The sequence below is a fragment of the Microcaecilia unicolor genome, chromosome 1, assembly GCF_901765095.1.
Source record: "Microcaecilia unicolor chromosome 1, aMicUni1.1, whole genome shotgun sequence".
NCBI classification, from domain to species: domain Eukaryota; kingdom Metazoa; phylum Chordata; class Amphibia; order Gymnophiona; family Siphonopidae; genus Microcaecilia; species Microcaecilia unicolor.
Genome location: NC_044031.1, coordinates 42904376 through 42923428, shown reverse-complemented (window position 1 = coordinate 42923428; position 19053 = coordinate 42904376). Strand labels below are relative to the sequence as shown.

The window sequence follows — 19053 nt, the reverse complement described above, 5'->3', positions numbered from 1 at the left end:
ATAAACGACTGGACAATCAACGAATAAAATACGAATGAATAATTATAGCAATACTTTTAAGCGACTATTAAGACTCAATTTCCTAGAAATGAAGAAAAATTAGCGCATCAAGCTTACTAAATATAACATACTTTGACCTGAGTAAATGGCTACTTAATGGTGGCACTGCAAAACAAAAACATATAGTGTTGTAGAGCACAATTTTCTCTTTCAGATGATACTATTCACAAGCTGATTCAAGCAGACTTTTAATAATTGGCTTTGAACTTTGGTATATTTTTTCCATTTGCGCTGACAGTGCCAACTTTGAAGAGATCCTGCAGGGCGGTTATAGATGCTGGTTAGTTGCAAATCTGACAGTATTATGTCCAGCACAAGTATAATGCTTGTTCAAAATTTCAAGTCCGTATCTTTGTTTGCATGGAAGTTGTTGCGGTCTGAATACTGGTCCAAATATGTTCTGATGAGCCGCAACCAATTTTGATGCACACTTTGAGTCAACTTGTTTGACTGGATTTTGCATCCATAATGTTAAAATGTATTTCATCGGAATTAGCATCAAAAACTGTACAGGATTTGAATTTTTTTAGCCATTCTTATGTGTTTGGATTTTATTAGACCCCAAAAATGACATTTTGGTAAATGTCACATGCTCATGGACTGACAACCTTTCAGAAAAGGGGATCTAGATCTGCAACTATTGCAGTTAAGAGACCTCAAATTTTGGGAAACTTCGTTTAACACCTGATTCGCACAACAGATACAATTTGAACAAAATTGGAGAACATGATGGTGGGAACTTTTTTTAATTTTAGACCACTTGGCATGGAATGACCCCAGATCATTATGTCTGATGGTTTGTTTCTGGGCAGCGGCTCTGAAGTGGCAGCAGCGGGAAGCAGGGTTGCGCTCCTTCCATGTCGCAGCTGTGTGTGGCACTTATTTGATTTTGTTTCCGGTGTGTGGAGCACATGGGAAGTGGAATCATGTTGGGCACTGCTCGCAGCTGCATCACAGGGAGGGAGCACAGCTCAAGAAATAAAGGCAGTGTGCTGTTTATTGTGGGGCCACGTCTTTTGCCCTCATGCTTCCTGCTGCTGCCTCGACACCCGTTAGATTGCTGGGCTTGTATAGCCATCAAAGGACAGGGGAGAGAAAGGGCTGAACAGTAGGGGGATGAGAAAGAGGGAGGAGATGTTGCACTAAAAGGGTAGCGGGAGTGAGACTGAGGGGGAGATACTGGGAATGGTGGAACCAAGTGGGAGAGGCTATGGGGGATTGTTAAGGAGAATGAGTGAGAGGAGGACAGCAAATACAGAGGGTAGAAATGTGATAAGTGAATAGGAAGCAATGGAAGGAGTGAGTTGAGAAATAGGAAAGTTAATAGTACTGCTATCAACTTCTGGAGGAGCCATGAAGCAGAGCAGACGCTGAACAGCGCTGCTCCCTGTTTCCTTCCTTAAAAATCTGCAAATTATCTGAAATCTTCTACCAAATACCCATCCCGTGTGGCTGGCTATCTACTGGAGCTCTTACCTTGTGTGTCCATGCTTCTGAGGGAATTTTCCCAGCACTTATGGCTGTGAAAGTCTTGCGCAAGAGACAAGACAGGAGTCAAACTGTGGAAACCAAGATGGCGCTGCAAGCACCTCCGCCAAGCCCCTCAGTGAGCTCAGAATGGGCTGCGGAAATAATATCTGAAGTGAAAGCAGCTGTAGAGGCTGCTATTGACAAAATTACAACAGTTCTTTGATAAAATTGATAATGTTCATGAGCGCTTACAGAGTGGGCCAGGAACCTGATGAGGTGCAGCAGCAAATTGGTGTGGTGGAGGACCATCTGCATCGGGTGGAGACTAGGCAAGACACTATGGATAAACGGTTTAAGGCCCTGGTGGACAAAAATCGAAGATCTGGAAAACCGGGCTAGATGTAATAACCTGCGCCTGGTGGGCATTCCGGAGAGTGCCCAAGAGGGAAATTTGTTGAACTATTTGGAGACATGGTTTTCACAGTCTGCAATTAGGTGCACGCTCACTGCCTGGGGACTCATGGGTCTGAAGGTTCCAGACCGTGTGTGGTGATCGTAAGGATTCTGAACTTTGCTCACAAGGTGGAAATATTGCTGGCGATATAGGCTGTTAAAACTTTGCAAGTAGACAATCATAAGATTCTGTGTTTTCAAGACGATTCAGTTGCTTTTGCATCCTGCCATCGTGAATTCAGAATCATATGCACTGCATTATATTATATAAAGTGCCAGATCCGCTTTGCACTTCTTTATCTAGGAGGGCTGCACACTCTATGACACTCCTGCAGAGGCACAGGTCTTTTTGGATTCACTCTCTGTGGAAAGCAGCCCGCTCTCTCCATCCACATCAGAATCTGGAGCCTGACTTTATGACTCAGATTAATTAACTTTTTCTATAGCCTCTTATCGGAGGCTTGTAGCATGTGGCCTGGCTATGTGGGCACTATCAAAGGAACTTACTGAGGGACTAATTTTGTTGGCTTGGGACCTGTTTTGTGACCTGGCTAGTGGCAAATTTGCAGTTGTGTTTAGGGCTTGATTGCAGGGTTGTACAGTGAAGAGCTAGGTTTGGGAATGGTATGTTTTGGGGGTGATTGTATGTATGAGCTTTGATTGGAGAGGGGGATTGGTTCACGGGGGAGTCTTTCTCTGGGTGTGTGTTGAGAAGGGGTTGAGGATTTTGGGAGGGGGGCAATTGGGTGGAAAGGTTGTTTTGGGGGAGGGAAACTACTTCAAGTTTGCTTGGGTGGAAGGCTGCGAGTATCATGTGTCTTGCTAGTGACTTAGGTATGATGGGGGGAAACTGGCAGAGGCTGGGCCACTGGGAGACCCTGGGAAATCTGTTCTCCCATTGTGCAGTGGGAACCTCCCTGAGGGTTTGTTCTTGGAATGTGGCAGGTATTAATTCGCCCATTAAGAGGGCAAATATCTTACAGGAGCTAAAGAAAAAGCATGTTCATATTGCCTGTCTTCAGAAAACCCACCTAAACAATAAGATACATCAAAATTGAAGCATAGCTGGGTGGAGAAAATACATTATTCGTCTGGTACTACCCATAGTGCAGAGGTGGCACTCGATCAATAAATCAATAGCATATCACATTCATAAGGTGCTGGTGGGACGGGAGGGTAGATATATGTTGGTCCATTTGACTGTTCAGAGCTGGTCATTTTGATTGTCCATGCCCCTAATGTTTTCGGTCTCACATTAAAGTTGTGACACCATATCTACATTTGCCTCTCTTAGTTCTGGGGGATTTTAATATTGCAGTGGATCCTTCTGTAGATAAGAAGGGTGGAAGGGGCCCTGTTGACCTTAGACCCAGTCTGAGCCTTCAATATAAGTACATAAGTGTTGCTATACTGGGACAGACCGAAGGTCCATCAAGCCCAGTATTCTGTTCCCAACAGTGGACAATCCAGGTCACAAGTACCTGGCAAGATCCCAAAACAGTACAATACATTTTTATACTGCTTATCCTTTAGACAAAGATTTTACCCATATTGCTAAGGCACATTCAGTCATGTATTGCATTGATTATATTTGTGAAATGCACCCATTTCAACAGGGTTAGAGGGGCAAATATAGACCTCCCTTATCAGAGTTGTTCTGCAGGGTGTATTGGATGAAAAGTGTCCCAGACTTTGGCGTTTTCCATCATATTTGTATGTGGATTCTTCCTTTAGATGTTATCTTGTTCAGAAGTGGCAACATTATTTGGTGGATAATGAGCACCGTGCTTTGGACCCCATATTATTTTGGGAAACAGTGAAGGCTGTTTTGTGATGGGAAATCATTGTCTATGTGACTGCTAGGAGACAGAAACAGGCAAAGGAATGGTTGTATTTGGAACGTCAGGTTGACTGATGTAAGAGGGAGTGGATAAGGTGTCCTTCCATGATGGCCAAAGACAATTTACAAGCAGCTAGGGTGACCCTCAATTCTCTAGTTCATGACCAGATCATTAAGTCCCTTCTGTATCATCATAAAATAAGCTATATCGACATGGGAATCAGGCTGGAAGGTTGCTAGCTCACTTAGTACATATCCCTGGGAGGGTCCCCGGTTTTGTAAAGGTATATGTCATAAGGATAAAATTGAGTCTAATAAGGACCATCTGAAATTTTCCCTATATTTTGCTCGCTTTTATCTGAAATCCTCTGTCCCATTTGAAACAATTCAGTCGTATGTCTCTACCTTGGCTTTGCCTAGGATTGATCCACAGGTAGCTGAGCCAATTTCAGCTTTGGAGATCGTTCAGGTCATAAAACAGGCCCCACTGGCGAAGACTCAAGGCCCTGATGGACCAAGTGCTGAATTTTATAAGCTTCTCCAAAATCATGTTTCGTTACCACTGGAGGTATATCTTGGACGAGTTTGTGCTACTGCTGCTTTACCAGCTCATGCAAATCGTTCAATATTGGTATTGCTTAAGCCTGGTCGTGACTCCACTCAGCTGGACTCATTTTTGAAGTGAAGCTAATGGCTAAGATCTTAGCGATTCCAGTGTCAGGCCTGCTGCCAGATCTTATCAGTATCAGGTGGACTTTGTACAATCCCGTCCAGCGGTTTAGAATGTCCGTAAGGTTATGGCGCTATGGAACATTGTGCTACTGAAAGCGTTCCTGCTATCTTAATCAGCCTAGATGCCCAAAAGGCATTTGGCTGTATAAACTGGGACTATTTGTTTCTTTTATTGAATATGGATTTGTGGGGTCCTTTTTTGGACATAAAACATTTGTACACTAATCCTGTTGGAGGTGCTGGTCAACGGGGGACACTCGGATTATTTTCCTTTGGTGCGGGGTACCAAGGGGTGCTCTCCATCACCTTTGCTCTTTGTGCTAACTTTGGAGCCCCTATTGATTGCACAGCGGGCAGACAGAGGCCTTACTATTGGGAGGGAAGATGTAAAGTGTATGTCATTTGCAGATGACATGCCATGCACTCATGGTGTGGTGTCTGGATTGTCTCTCAATCTTAGTAAATTTGAGGCCATGGTCCTAGGAGGGTATCAACATGCTGATTAGGGTGACCAATTTCGGTTGAAGAAGGTGCAGCATAAAATGAAATATTTGGGAGTTTATTTGACCTGTAAGGTGACAGAGGCCACACCGCATTGCTCAAAAAGACTTTGGATGTTTTTGTTTTATGGACACCATTGCCACTGTCCCTAACGGGCCGAATAGCCTTGTATAAAATGGTGCTATTTCCACAATGGTGCTGTCTTACAGACCTTTCCTATGTACCTTACTAACTGGGATGTGGCTCCCTTTCAGAAGAGTTTTAACAAATTTCTCTGGCATAATAAAAAGTCCAGAGTCTCTATCTCAACTCTCTCCCCCCTTTTGAGAAGGGGGGCTTAAAACTGCCTGATTTGAGACGTTATAATGTGGCTTGCATTGTGTGACATCTAGTGGATACTGCACACCCTACACAACTGATTATTGCAGCACACCCTATTTTAAAAACTATGCGCCAAGGTTGGAAATGGATTTGTAAGCAGCTGAAACTTCCCTCTTCCTCCACCATGTTGCTCCCTCTTTGGAGTAATAAAGACTTGGATCCTGATGGGACCATGTTATATTTAAAACGTTGGTCATGTCATGGGTTAACTTATTTTCACAATCTGGTGACAGATGCAGGATCTATGAAGTCCTCTGAACAGCTTCAGGAGGGGAGTCTGTAACCTGGAGACTGGCTCGCTTACAATCAGGTGTGCCACTATGTACGTGAGCTGGATGCTTTTACCTTGAATGAAAACGCTGTAGACTGACTTTCTGAAACTTTGCTCTTATTCCATTCTAAAGCAAGCTTATTCCTTTATCAGACCAGCTTACACAATCTGGCTCCTGCTTTTTTTTTATTTTTTTTTTAATTCTTTATTTGTACGTGCAGTAGATCATGACAATACATCATCAAAGAACCATTTTTTTAACATAATACAATTATCAATCCTAACGTTCAACATGTCTTATAACCGAGGCATCTTGCACCATCGCTTTACCCTCCTCCCCCCTCCCCATCTTCTTTCAGTTACATCCCCCTGTTTTCGGGATTATAATACAGTTATCCTGGTCAGATACGAGTTAGATCTCTTCTATTCTGGAGCACATTTCTCTCATTGTCCCTTGCTGTCACAGCCGAGGCACCACTAGCTGAGGAGCATCAAGCTCTACCCCAGCCTGCAACCTCCATGTTTTATATTTGTCCCATATTTTAAGGAACTGGCTCCTGCTTTTGATTATGACACTTCGACTGATGTTTGGAACAGGACTATTGATGGAAAAACAAGTAATGAGTGACCAGCTGCAGTTGCTCATGAAAACACTTGAAGTGACTTACACATTCATCAGCTTTATAAGTTTTTGCTCTAGTCATACATTTCCCCTCATCGGGCCTTTTTGGCTCAAATTGCAGCAACGGCAGAACGCCCATGTTGTAGAGCTGAGTCAGCTACATTAATGCACATGTTCTGGACCTGCCCCTTAATACTTTTCTAGATGCGAGTGCAGATCCACCTTTCACAAATATTGGGTAAACGCCTACCTCTCTGGGCGGACATTCAACTGTTCTTGAACTTGTTTTGGTTCCTTGGGTCTGAAATTGGGGCCTAATCGTCTGCTCCATAAGGTTTTGGGGGTTTTTTTAGCAAGAAAGACTGATGTGTTGAAGACAGGCTGCAACTCCATTGGTTAATGCTTGGAGGAATGAACTTTTCAATATAATGAAGATGGAGAGACTGGATGCTAGTTGGTGGTCTCCTAGAACCTGGAAATCTTTTCAACGAATTTGGTCCCCAGTGTAGGATTGTTTGCCACACTTTGCTCGTAACTATCTGTTGAATCTATAACTTGGAAGCACTGACTTTGGGGAAAGGAGGAGGATATTAAGGTTCTGTTTTGTTACCATTTGTGGAATAGACTGCCATGAAGAAACATGTACGGTCTGATCTCCTGCAGTGAATGTACTTTTTTTTTGGTGAGGGGGTGTGGGACGAAACTTTGGGAAAAAGTTAAGTACATAAGTAATGCCACACTGCAAAAAGACCAAGGATCCATCGAGCCCAGCATCCTGTCCACGACAGCGGCCAATCCAGGCCAAGGGCACCTGGCAAGCTTCCCAAACATTCTATACATGTTATTCCTGGAATTGTGGATTTTTCCCCAAGTCCATTTAGTAGTGGTTTATGGACGTGTCCTTTAAAAAGGGGTTAGACGGTTTCCTAAACTCTGTCAAGCTAACCGCCTTCACCACGTTCTTTGGCAACGAATTCCAGAGTTTAATTATGTGTTGGGTGAAGAAAAATTCTCTGATTTGTTTTAAATTTACTACACTGTAGTTTCATCGCATGCCCCCTAGTCCTAGTATTTTTGGAAAGCGTGAACAGACGCTTCACATCCACCTGTTCCACTCCACTCATTTTATATCTCTATCATGTCTCCCCTCAGCCATCTCTTCTCCAAGCTGAAAAGCCCTAGTCTCCTTAGTCTTTTCTTCATAGGGAAGTCGTCCCATCCCCGCTATCATTTTAGTCGCCCTTCGCTGCACCTTTTCCAATTCTACTATATCTTTCTTGAGATGCGGCGACCAGAATTGAACACAATACTCAAGGTGCGGTCGCACCATGGAGCGATATAACGGCATTATGACATCCTCACACCTGTTTTCCATACCTTTCCTAATAATACCCAACATTCTATTCGCTTTCCTAGCCGCAGCAGCACACTGAGCAGAAGGTTTCAGTGTATTATCGACGACGACACACCCAGATCCCCATGCTGTATTGTTGTATCTTCTTTTACAGATATTGTTCTTGACATTGTGTGCTTCTAATATAGATACATTAAAAAAAACGTAGTGCTGTCCAATTCATGATTCAACTTGATTTACCAAATTGGTTTTTTTTGGGGGGGTTTTTTTTGGGGGGGGGGGGGGGGGGGGGGGGAAGGAGATAAAAAAAAAAGAAACAAGGCTCACTGCACATACCTTTAAAACTACTGTTCTTAGCTGGCAGTGCGCACAAGCAGCCAGCCCTGATACTCACTGCTCACGCTGGCCATACAGCACTCTCAGTGATGCAACTTCCTGTTCCCACAGAGGCAGGAATATGCCAGAGGGAATGCTGTGGGGCCCATGGGAGCAGTGTATCTGTTGTTGGCTGGCTGCTCTGTTTGAGATGCTGTGAAGAACTGTTCCTTAAATGAAACCGGCAGATAAAAATTTTGGTTGAGGCCTGCAGGAGCAGTGTATTAGTCGTTGGCTGGCTGCTCGGTAAAGAACTGCGCTTAAAATAAACCAGCACATAAAAACTGTGATTGCTGTTATCTAGACGCAGTAGGTAGAATGATCAAATCTAAATATGAAAAGTGTCCATCTATGTTTTGAGTCAGCTTCAACGTGAGCTACGTAAGCATTACCACAGACCTCTGGACCAGTCACACATGGCATAGATGAATTTCATACAATCAATGTGCTGGATATGCACTATGTGCCAGACACACACAGATGACAATATAGCAGATGTCATGGAAAGTGCAGTGAAGAAATGGAAGTTAGAAGGCAAAGTTTTTGCAGTTTGTTACTGATAATGTCACGTCAATGAAAAAGCTGTTGGGAAACATGCAAAAAGGAATCTGTACTGCTCATCGTTGCTACTTCAGACATACATTGCAGTTATGTGTGGAAGATGGGCTGCGGTTTCATTCAGCAATCGATGTCGGCGTTAAGTGCCGTGATACCAGATATTTACTTTAATTTATTGCATTTGTTACACTGCTCAAGCCTACACATAGATATAGAGCAGTTCACACACAGTATCTGGGTACTTTCTGTCCCATATGTTCACTTAGCTACCCTAAGTCAACCTTGAACAAATCTACTTTTATGCTGGTACACAAGGGTGTCAGGTAGATACACGGGGGAACACGGTAAACCACAGGACTGGAAAAGATTTCCAGAGTTTTACCATGGATGCAAACAGCAGTTCCCCGCCCCGCAGGAGTGTTAATAACCCCTGCACCTGCAGTAAGACAGACACCTGCCGTGCCTACCTTTTTACCCTGTTTTTGTTCTGCTCGGCTGCTCCTCCCAGCCTGCACTGTACTGTCCTGTAGTGTAGGCATCCAGGCACACATGCGATGCACGCCATGTTGCGTCCTTCCTGAACTCCTTTCGAGTCCTCCCTGAATTTAGTCGCCTCCCCACCCACGCCACCAGAAGAGAGGACCCCCGATTCCCTCTCTCGAGTCTCCTCTCTTCCTCTTTCATTCCCATTCGCGGAGGACTTGCCAACTTCAACTTCTGGAGCTAGTGTACATGAGCCCAGGCCAAGAGCCGGAAATCGGACCTCGTTTGTGAAGACCACACCACAGAAAGGTGCACCCCTCCCCCCAGCATGCTGGTTCATTAACAAAGGACATCTGTAAATCTCTTCTCCCCCTCCTCTGGTCCCAGACCAGTTTAACCAGCTTTTTTAAAGCTTTAGCTAAATCCTCTCCCTCCCCCTCCCTAGTAGTGTAAGGACTCCCTGTATTCGTGAAGACTTTTTTCTCACCTAGTAAAAGGGCCATTTATAATTTAAAAAAATAATATTAGATTGACTTGAGAGACTTTGTTGGGAGCATTTAACATGCTCTTTCCCTGTGCCTACATTAAAATGGCATGTGGGAACTTGCTCCTTTGTTTTGTGGGATGCAGTGGTATGGTATATTATAAAAATACACTTGCCTTATTTTATTACTACTAAATCAGAGAGGTAATGAGGGAAGGGCTTCCTTCATGCTGAACATAAGTTCAGTCAGTCTAAAACGTGGAAACATTGTCCAGTTCAGCACCCTACTAGCCGCGGCATCAAGTTCATACAAAGTTTATTATGTTCAGTGTAAAATCAAATCTGTTGGCTCAGGCTGTTTGCTATGTGAATGAATGTTCCATCACTGTTTCATTATTGCTTTCTACCAGTACTGCATATATTAAGGACATTTACTTTAAACTTTGTTTTAATTTGTTTATTCAGATCTTACATGCACATGGTTTTGCTTTTTTAAACCCAAAAGTGAATCCTAAGGGTGGTTAAACCATTACAAATAAACTGTGTTGTTTCTGACTGCTTTGTAAGTGGGGCAGGGAGAAAGTGTAGAAGAGGGGATATATCTGCTATTTTTGCTTTATAAATAACAGTTCAGAATATTGTTTGCTCCCTTTTAGACTGTAATAAAAATAGTTAAATATAAAGTCAGTTCTCTGAGACTTCTGTAGATGGGGACAGAGTTCGCTGGGCCAGGGCCAAAAACTTTGTCCCTGCATCATTCTCTAGTGTCAGGATCACATCCACTACGCCTGCAGAAATAATTTTTAGTTACTTAAATACTGTTTGCACTTTGATTACAAAAGTATTAAGATATTTTTGCACACTAAACTCAGATCTAAGGTCAGCATAAGATTGAAAAAATGAAGTCACAGATAACTTAAGGTTCTATCACAATATTCATATAGTGATCATGAGCTCTGGAGATCAGCAAGTCCAGGCTACTCATATTTTGATAAAGGGAAACCTTAGAACTTTCTCTGCTGGATATGAGTGCAAGACATTAATTTAAGGCAGTTGGGTGAGCTACCAACATAAAGCAGCAGTGGCAGCTGAAAATAAATCAAAACCTACGTTTCATTGATGTTTTTCAGATCCAGGGGACAAGGTGAATCCAGTCCAAGACCTAGGAAAGATGAAAATGGATTACTTAGATAATTTTTTCTACCGCCCACCCCCACAACATAGCCTCTAACTGTAACATCTGTTCATTTAAGAAATTAAGAAATATCTTCTCAAGAAGCCCAATGACTATTCCATATGTACTAACAATTATCGTGCCAACCACTGTAAAACACATCATACATCCTTGTAAATGTAATGGAATCAATGTAATATCTAACAATTGTTAAAATGTAAGCCACTTGTTTTTGGATTAACTGTGAGATACAAACATGAATATTAAAAAAAAAATCTTTTCAATATACCTCAAGTTTTTATGATTTTATATTTCAATGGCAGAAGATGTCATAGCACAGTAACTGACATCTAAACTAAGTGCTCACCCCCCCTCCCCCCCCCCAAAAAAAAACAACGCAAGCAGTATGCAAAGCTTAACAGATTTAAAACTGAGCTAAGCAAGCTCCTACTGGAATTAGAGGATGGGTCCGGAGACCTTCATTGGGAAGGAAGGCAGGGGATTGTAAGGAAGATCCTGCATTTCTGCAGGAAAAGAAACAAGACTTCTGAACAGGAGCTACTCTGCCGGCTCTGAACTGATGAAAATCTCAGCCACAGCCTTGACTCACCAGCAAACCGCAACCAAAGTCCTCAGGAAGCCGAGGCACCTTAGTATCTCCCAAACTCAAGTAACTTGTCCAACTTCTCGCCAAACAAAAAAGAGCCTCGAAAGGGAAACTTACTAAGCTTGGACTTAGAAATTACATCAGCTGACCAACCTCAAAGCCAAAGAGATCAATGTGCAGCCACACCTAAGGTCATACACTGAAGAAGCTTGACGCACTGCCATGGCCTACAGAGCAAGAAGCTAGGCCAGGGATCAATATCATCAACCTAAACAATCTACCACCTGCTAGCAATGAGAAAATATCAGAACTTTCTACTGAATACTCTCTACCTTCATTTAAACACCACTATTTGTTTCCATCATTGGCTTCCAGTTGTTTACCATACAGCTCAAGATTCTTAGTCTCACCTTTAGGGCTCTTCATTTTGGTAATCACCTCTTATCCTGCTTCTTTCACTATTCTGTACACCCCACCGAGGCTCCTTTGCTCTCTTAACGACTGCATATCCCATCTACCAGAACGCCTCTCTGGAATCTACTAGAAATAGTGCCTTTTTATTACTCCACCCCTATGGAATCCTCTCCCTTGCCAACTTCGTTTACAGCTTCCTATCCTAAGCTTTGTACTGTGCTTAAGACATATTTGAAAGGGTTTTGGGGGATGCTGTGGACCGACCCACAGTATCACCACCTTCCTAAAGCTTAAACTGATTGTTATTTCACTCCCTAAGTTATGTGACTGGTTACTTTCTTAACCATTACTGTGTTCCTTTCCTTATGTTTATTATTGAATTGTAGAACTCCCCTGTGATGCCCTCAGGAAGGGCGGTATATTAAATTTTAACTAAACCTTCTGCTGGTCAGAAGGGATAACATCCACTAGTTCAGAATAGTACAGCTTCAGACAAGGAATACTGGGGGTCAAGATGTAATTAAAACATTTTATATTACTTTTTCTTTTTTAATGCAATTTGTACCCCTTATGCAGGCTCCATCGTAACATGGAAGTTGATTTTATTTTAATTTAAAGGATATGGTTTCAATTTGATTGACTGCTTATTAAATGTATATATTTTTATATTATACTTTGTCAGTTCCATTTTTTTAAATTTTTATTTTTTTTATTTTGTCTCTTTGGTGAGTTGCCTCTTTTCCAAAAGAGGAAAAGAGAAAGCAGGTGTAGCAAGAGTACCCAATCCAGGTCAAAGGAGATATTTAATGATAAAAGGTGGCTTCTGTTGTTTGGGGGAGGGGGGGGTGGATATCACTTTTGTAAATGCTTATGCCACAAACAAGCCCCTTTCTGGAAAAGTCTCCAGAAGGTACTACTCCAAAAGGTAAAGGGAGATCTAATTCAAGGAGACTTCAAACCTAACTATGAACATGAATTGGATGAGAAGGTTAAGAGGGATCATATCGGTTGGGGTTTGTTTGTTTTTTTTTGGGGGGGGGGGGGGGGGGGGGGAGTTGGTGGAGGTTCAAGTAACTAAAGTGAAATGAAGTTGGGCACTTTGGTAATCTGCAACGTGGCCATGAGGTCCATAAATGGTGTTCCCCAAAGAAGACAAATCAGATGGAACGCCGTCGACGACAGCTCCCATTCCGCCACATCCAAAAGCGCTCGACTGAGAAAATCCGCATGAGTATTATTCTGGCCCGCAACGTGCGCTACTGAAACGCAAAGAGCACGAGCCTGCCCCCACACCATCAGGCAGGATGCCTCCTCTGCTAGAGGACAAACTGTGGGTCCCCCCCTGCCAACTGATGTAGGCCACCGTCGTAGGAGTTGTCTGACAAAACTCAAACCACCTTGCCCTCTAGCAGATCCTGAAAACTGACCAAGGCGTTCACGACCGCCCTCAGTTCCAAGCGATTTATGGACCAAACCGCATCGAGCAGAGTCCAGGTTCTCTGAGCAACACTGTCCATATAAGCACCCCATTCCCAGACTGGCATCCTTCATGACCACCACCCAAGTTGGGGAGGCCAACAGCATGCCCTTCCACAAATCGGACAGAAGGAGCCACCAGGCTAAACTGGTCCTGGCTGTGTCGGTCCAGGACAGACGTCGCTGATAGCCCAGAGAAGTCGGCGACCATCTGCTCAGAAGAAACAACTGTGAGCCTTCGCCCATAGCACCACGTCCAGGGTGGCTGCCATGGAACCCAGGACTTGAACATAATCCCAAATGCGAGGGCGTGGCAGACAAAGGACTGACTTGAGAAATCAATTTGATTCGCTGCCCATCTGGGAGAAACACCTTCCCTAGCTTCGTGTTGAATTGCACCCTGAGATATTCCAGGTTCTGAGTGGGCAGAAGTTGGCTCTGTTGATGATCCAGTCCGACTGTAGGAGTGCCATTATTCGGTCGGTGGCAGCCCGACTCTCCTGTGGTGAATCCGCTTGAAACAACCAATCGTCGAGATAGAAATTTGGGTCCATTCCTTTCTTCCGTAAAAAGGCCACCACCATTACCATGACTTTTGAAAAGGTACGTGGAGCAGTGGCTAGTCTGAAAGGAAGGGCTCGAAACTGGAAGTGCCATGCTAGAACCGCAAATCTGAGAAACTTCTGATGAGGTTACCAAATTGGAATGTGCAAATAAGCTTCCCGCAGGTTGAACTCATCACTGGGAGGTGCAAGTAGTTGCTCCCTGACGCACAAAGGTTCCAAACGGTCGCTTGTCATTGCAAAAGGAAGCTCAGGGTCCTTTCAGTGTTCTCAATTCCAGCAACGAAGAGTGGCCTGGGCGATACTGGTGCACCTCCCAAAATCAGGATTTTGAGGGCCCTTGCCTAGAAGTAGGCTTAGGTTTATCCTCAGTAAGGCGTTGGGACTTGGAATCTCTTGTCCTGAACGACTTTTTCTAAATCCTCTCCAAAACAACAAATTTACCTGAAAAAGGAAACCATATCAGATGTTGCTTGGATGCTATATTGGTAGACCAATGCCAAAATCACAACAGTCGCTGAGAGGACACAGCTAGAGCCAAAAGTTTAGCTGAAGAACAAACCAAGTCATAAAGGGCATCTGCTAAGTAGGCAAGACCTACGTTCATGTAAGAAAATGCAGGAGCCTCAGCCACATCAGCCTCTTGCACCGAACGGAGCCAACTAAGACAGGCTCTAACCGCATAAGAGCTACATACGGAAGCCTGAAGCGCTAAGGAGGCCACCTCAAAGGAGCTTTTTAAAGAAGCTTCCAGACATCTGTCTTGTATGTCCTTCAGCGCTACTCCTCCTTCTACCGGTAAAGTAGTCTTTTTAGTGACAGCCATCATTAGGGCTTCCACTTTAGGAAGAGCAAACTGCTCTGATTGAGCTACCGCAAAAGGATAAAGGGGAAACATGGCCCTGGCCATCTTAAGGGTGCCATCAGGATCTGACCACTGTGCCGAAATTAACTCAATGGCCTCAAGCACCAGAAAAGCCTTCAACGGGCACCTAGTACTGGCTATTTTAGGGTTAGTCTGAGAAGCCGCAACCTCCAGGTCTTCAATATTTAAGGCTTGACAGATTAAAGAGGGTAATTACTCTTTATGAAATAGGCGAACCGCCGAAGGATCATCCGCCTGATCCTGAGAGAGGTCACTCTCCTCCAAATTTTCCATGCCTGCCTGTCTCCAAGATTCCTTTGATGGAGCTATGAGAGAAGGTCGCAGACACGGGAACCAAGGACCCCTTCCTCAGGAACTGAAGACGTCCGTTGTCTCTTAAGTGAAGACCCATCTTCAGGTGTAGCCCCCCCCCCCCCCCCAAGAGACCTCATGACCCCAGGAGCCCACAAAGGCTACTAGAGAAGGAGCTGGGCCAGAAAGGGGGAGGGTCCGTTTAAGTATATATGCTTGATGCATTAGAAGCACAAATTCTGGGGAAAAGAAATCTCCTGAAGCAGAAAGAGCCCACGGAGTCTGTGCAGAAGGAGCCGATGTTTCCAACTCCCCCGAAGGAGCCCCGACTGCAGAAGAAGTAACACTGCCAGGAACCGCTGCTGGAGCCGCTTCAGTGACATTCTTGAAAATGGCGCACAGCCCCTGCGGTTCTGGGCAGAAAAACACATTCTCCAGTGAACTAACAATGCCATCTGCCCCAGAGATATCAATGCAGTCAGTGCTACAAAATCCCGCCACTGAATGTCGTTTCCCGCAGCGGGAACAGCATTTAACTGTCAGACAGGGAGGGATCATGGATTCATCTGCTGTGACTAAAGGAAAGAAAATTACCAAGGTAAGAACCTAATTTTCCCTTCCTTGTCATCAGACGAATCCATTAAATGATGGGATGTACAAAAGCACTCCCTACATAAGGTGGGAACAGGCCACGCCGCGTGCCAGCACCTGCGCTCCAAACTACGCATCTTGCTTCGGTGCTACATCCAGCCTGTAATGCCACATAAACGAGCTGAGAAGCCCAAGTAGCCGCACAACAGATCTCGAAGAGAAAGGACACCCGTTTCAGCCCACGAGGAGGAAATCACTCTCGTGGAATGCGCCTTAAACGCTTCAGGCGGAGACCGTCCTGACAGCAGATACGCAGAAAAAATGACTTCCCTGAGCCAAGGAGCTATAGTGGCCTTAGACGCCAGGCACCCGTGTCGAGGACCTGTCAACTATACAAAAAGTAATCAGAAGTCCTGAAGTCATTTGACATCTGTAGATACTGCAACAGAGCCCTGCGGACATCCAAAAGACGCAACTGCCCAAAGGAATCCGGACAACCTTCCCTAGAGGAGGAGAGCAGAAAAATAGGCTGGTTCAGGTGAAACGCTGACACCACCTTGGGCAGGAAAGAAGGCACTGTACGTACCATTACTCCGGACTCCGAAAACTGTAGAAAAGGATCCTGACAGGAAAACGCCTGAAGCTCAGTGTCACGATTGTGACTTTTCTTGGTTTGTGCTCCTTTCGCTCTCTGGTGGCCAGAACCGGTAGCTGCCATAGACTTTCCAGACTCTCTTCAGTCCTGTCCAGATATTTTAGCGCTCCAGTCTTGCTTGGAAGTTTGGCAGCGAGCCTCACCCTTAGCTGCCTTGAGATTGCTGCAGCTAAGCCTCAGCTGCTGATGGGCTTATTAGCCATCTGGAAACTTTCTGCTTTGCCTTTGCAAACGCCAAAGGTCCAGGTCAGTGTTTGGTGCTGTTAGGAGCACTTCTGTCTGCTTGTTTGAGCTTCCCTGCTTTACCCTTCTGGTGTTGATAGAAGCACTTCTGTCTTGTCCTGTGTCTTACCTGTATGCCTTGTTTTGGTCTGGGTGCCTGTGGGCACTCCTGTTTTGAACTCTAACCCTGTTTCTGTCAAGCTTGTTCTGTATCCTATTCCCTGTCTGAGAACCCCGAATCCTTAGTAGTCCCGAACCCTGTGTTAGTCAAGCTTGTTTAGTATCCTGTGTCTGGTGTGAGAATCCTGTTGGTCTAGTCTGTCTGCAAGCTAGGTCCAGTAAGTCCTGCCAGCCGCCTGCACCTAGGGGCTCAATACCTAGGGAACGGCGGTCAAGCGCAGGTGAAGTATTGTGCAGTCACGCTAGTTCCTATATCCTGCTTGAGAATCCTGTATCCTGTCCAGTCCTAGTTGGTGGGTTTTTGCCTGCTGCTGCCGCTCCCTGTCAGCAGCCCAAGGGCTCACGATTCCAGACTTATCCGTGAGAACCTGACACTCAGATACGCGTCTAGCCGATGTAATGGCCACCAAGAAGACTGTCTTGAGAGTCACATCCTTCTCAGAAGCTCGCCAAAGCGGCTCAAACGGCAAACGCTGGAGAGCCTTCAACACCAGTCCCAGGTTCCAGGCCGGACAAGGCAACCACACGGAAGGAGCCGAAGCGCCCCTCTGAAAAATCGGGCAATGTCCGGATGAGCAGCAAGGGACAAGCCAGAGACTTTCCCTCGGTAGCATGCCAATGCTGCCACTTGCACCCGAAGAGAATTGTAAGCCAGGCCTTTTTGTAAGCCATCCTGCAAAAAGTCCAGGACCAGTGAGACCGTAACCCGCGCGGGTGTGACCTCTTTCGGAACACACAGCACCTCAAAAACTTACGCCATATCCGAGCTTAGGCTGCAGAAGTAGACCGCTTGCGGGCCTGCAAGAGAGTGGAGATGACCTTGTTAGAGTAGTCCTTCTCTCTCAATTGCGCCCTCTCAAGAGCCAGGCCATTAAGACCAAATCGGCAGGGATCCTCCATAGTCACCGGGCCTTGAACCAACAGGTTCAGCACCAGAGGCAAAGGAAGTGGAGCCTCCACCAGCATCCGACAAAGATCAGCATACCACAGACGCCTTGGCCAATCTGCAGCGATGAGAATCACCAATCCTCGGTGCAGTCAAATCCGCAGGAGGACTTGCCCTATCAAGGGCCAAGGAGGGAACACATACAGGAGGCCCGAGGGCCAGGGTTGAGCCAGTGCATCCAACCCCGCCGAGCAAGGATCTCTCCGTCTGCTGAAAAAGTGAGGGACTTTGGAATTTGCACTTGACGCCATAAGATCCATTCCGGGAGTCCCCCATTTGGCACAATCTGAAGAAAAACTTCTGCCAGTTCCCATTCCGCCGGGTCGATTTGATGCCTGCTCAGGAAATCGGCTTGCACTTTGCTCTGACCTGCTATGTGAGCTGCTGACAGAAGCTGCAGGTGGAGCTCGGCCCTGTGGCAAATCTGAGCAGCCTTTGCAGCCAGGGCCCTGCACTGAGTGCCGCCCTGATGATTGATGTAGGCCACCGCTGTCATGTTGTCTGACAGAACCTGGACAGCAAGCCCCTTCAGAGTCTTGTGGAAGGCCAGAAGAGCCTGCAATATCGCACTCAGGTCCAAGCGATTGATAGACCACCCCGCTTCCACAGGTGTCCACAGACACGTCAGTCGGCGTTGATATTCCTGGGACATCAGAGACCCATTGTTGAAGCACAGCAATCTGCAGAGGCCTCATATGCGCTCTCACCCAAGGAACCACCTCCAAGGTGGCCGTCATCAACCCCAGCAGCTGGACAAAGTACCAAGGAGCAGACGGACCTGATTCTGAAGCTTACACCGCCTTTGGTCGGGGAGAAAGACAAACCTCAAGACCGTGTAGAACCGGACCCCCAAATACTTGAGAGACAGAGGGGATCAGGTGACTTTTGGGTATATTGACCACCCAGCCTAGCGCCTGCAGGACTGTAACCACTCTGGCTGTGGCAAGACGACTCTTGGTTGCCAAATCCCCTCTGATGAGCCAGTCGTCGAGGTAAGGGTGAACTCTGATACCCTCTCACCTGAGACAGGCAGCTACGACCACCATTACCTTGGAAAAGGTACAGGGAGCTGTGGCTAGGCCGAAAGGCAAGGCCTGAAACTGGAAATGTTGACCCAACACCACAAACCGGAGAAACCGCTGATGCGGGGGCCAAATAGGAAATATGTGCAAATACGCTTCTTTTAGGTCCAGAGACGTGAGAAACACTCATGGCTGTACCGCCACAATGACGGAGCACAGAGTTTCCATGCGAAAATGAAGCACTCCTAGAGCCTCGTTGACTCTCCGTAAGTCGAGGATCGGTCTCAACGACCCGCCTTTTCGAGGCACCACAAAATAAATGGAGTAGCGGCCGCAGCTGCGTTCGGCAGGAGGCACCGGGATCACCGCTCCGAGGTGCAGCAAGACTTGCAAGGTCTCCTCTACCGCCGCCCGTTTGACAGCAGTGCCGCATCAGGACTCC

The 19053-nt window shown here is 45.7% G+C and overlaps 1 protein-coding gene across 1 annotated transcript in view; it reads right to left on the bottom strand.

The window, feature by feature from the left end:
* CDC25A (cell division cycle 25A) overlaps positions 1–19053 on the bottom strand; it is a 161997-nt gene that overhangs the window by 129093 nt on the left and 13851 nt on the right. Inside the window, exon 3 of the mRNA XM_030196572.1 lies at positions 10695–10746. Within this exon, the coding sequence (XP_030052432.1) occupies positions 10695–10746 (52 nt within the window). The remainder of the gene's footprint in view (positions 1–10694; positions 10747–19053) is intronic.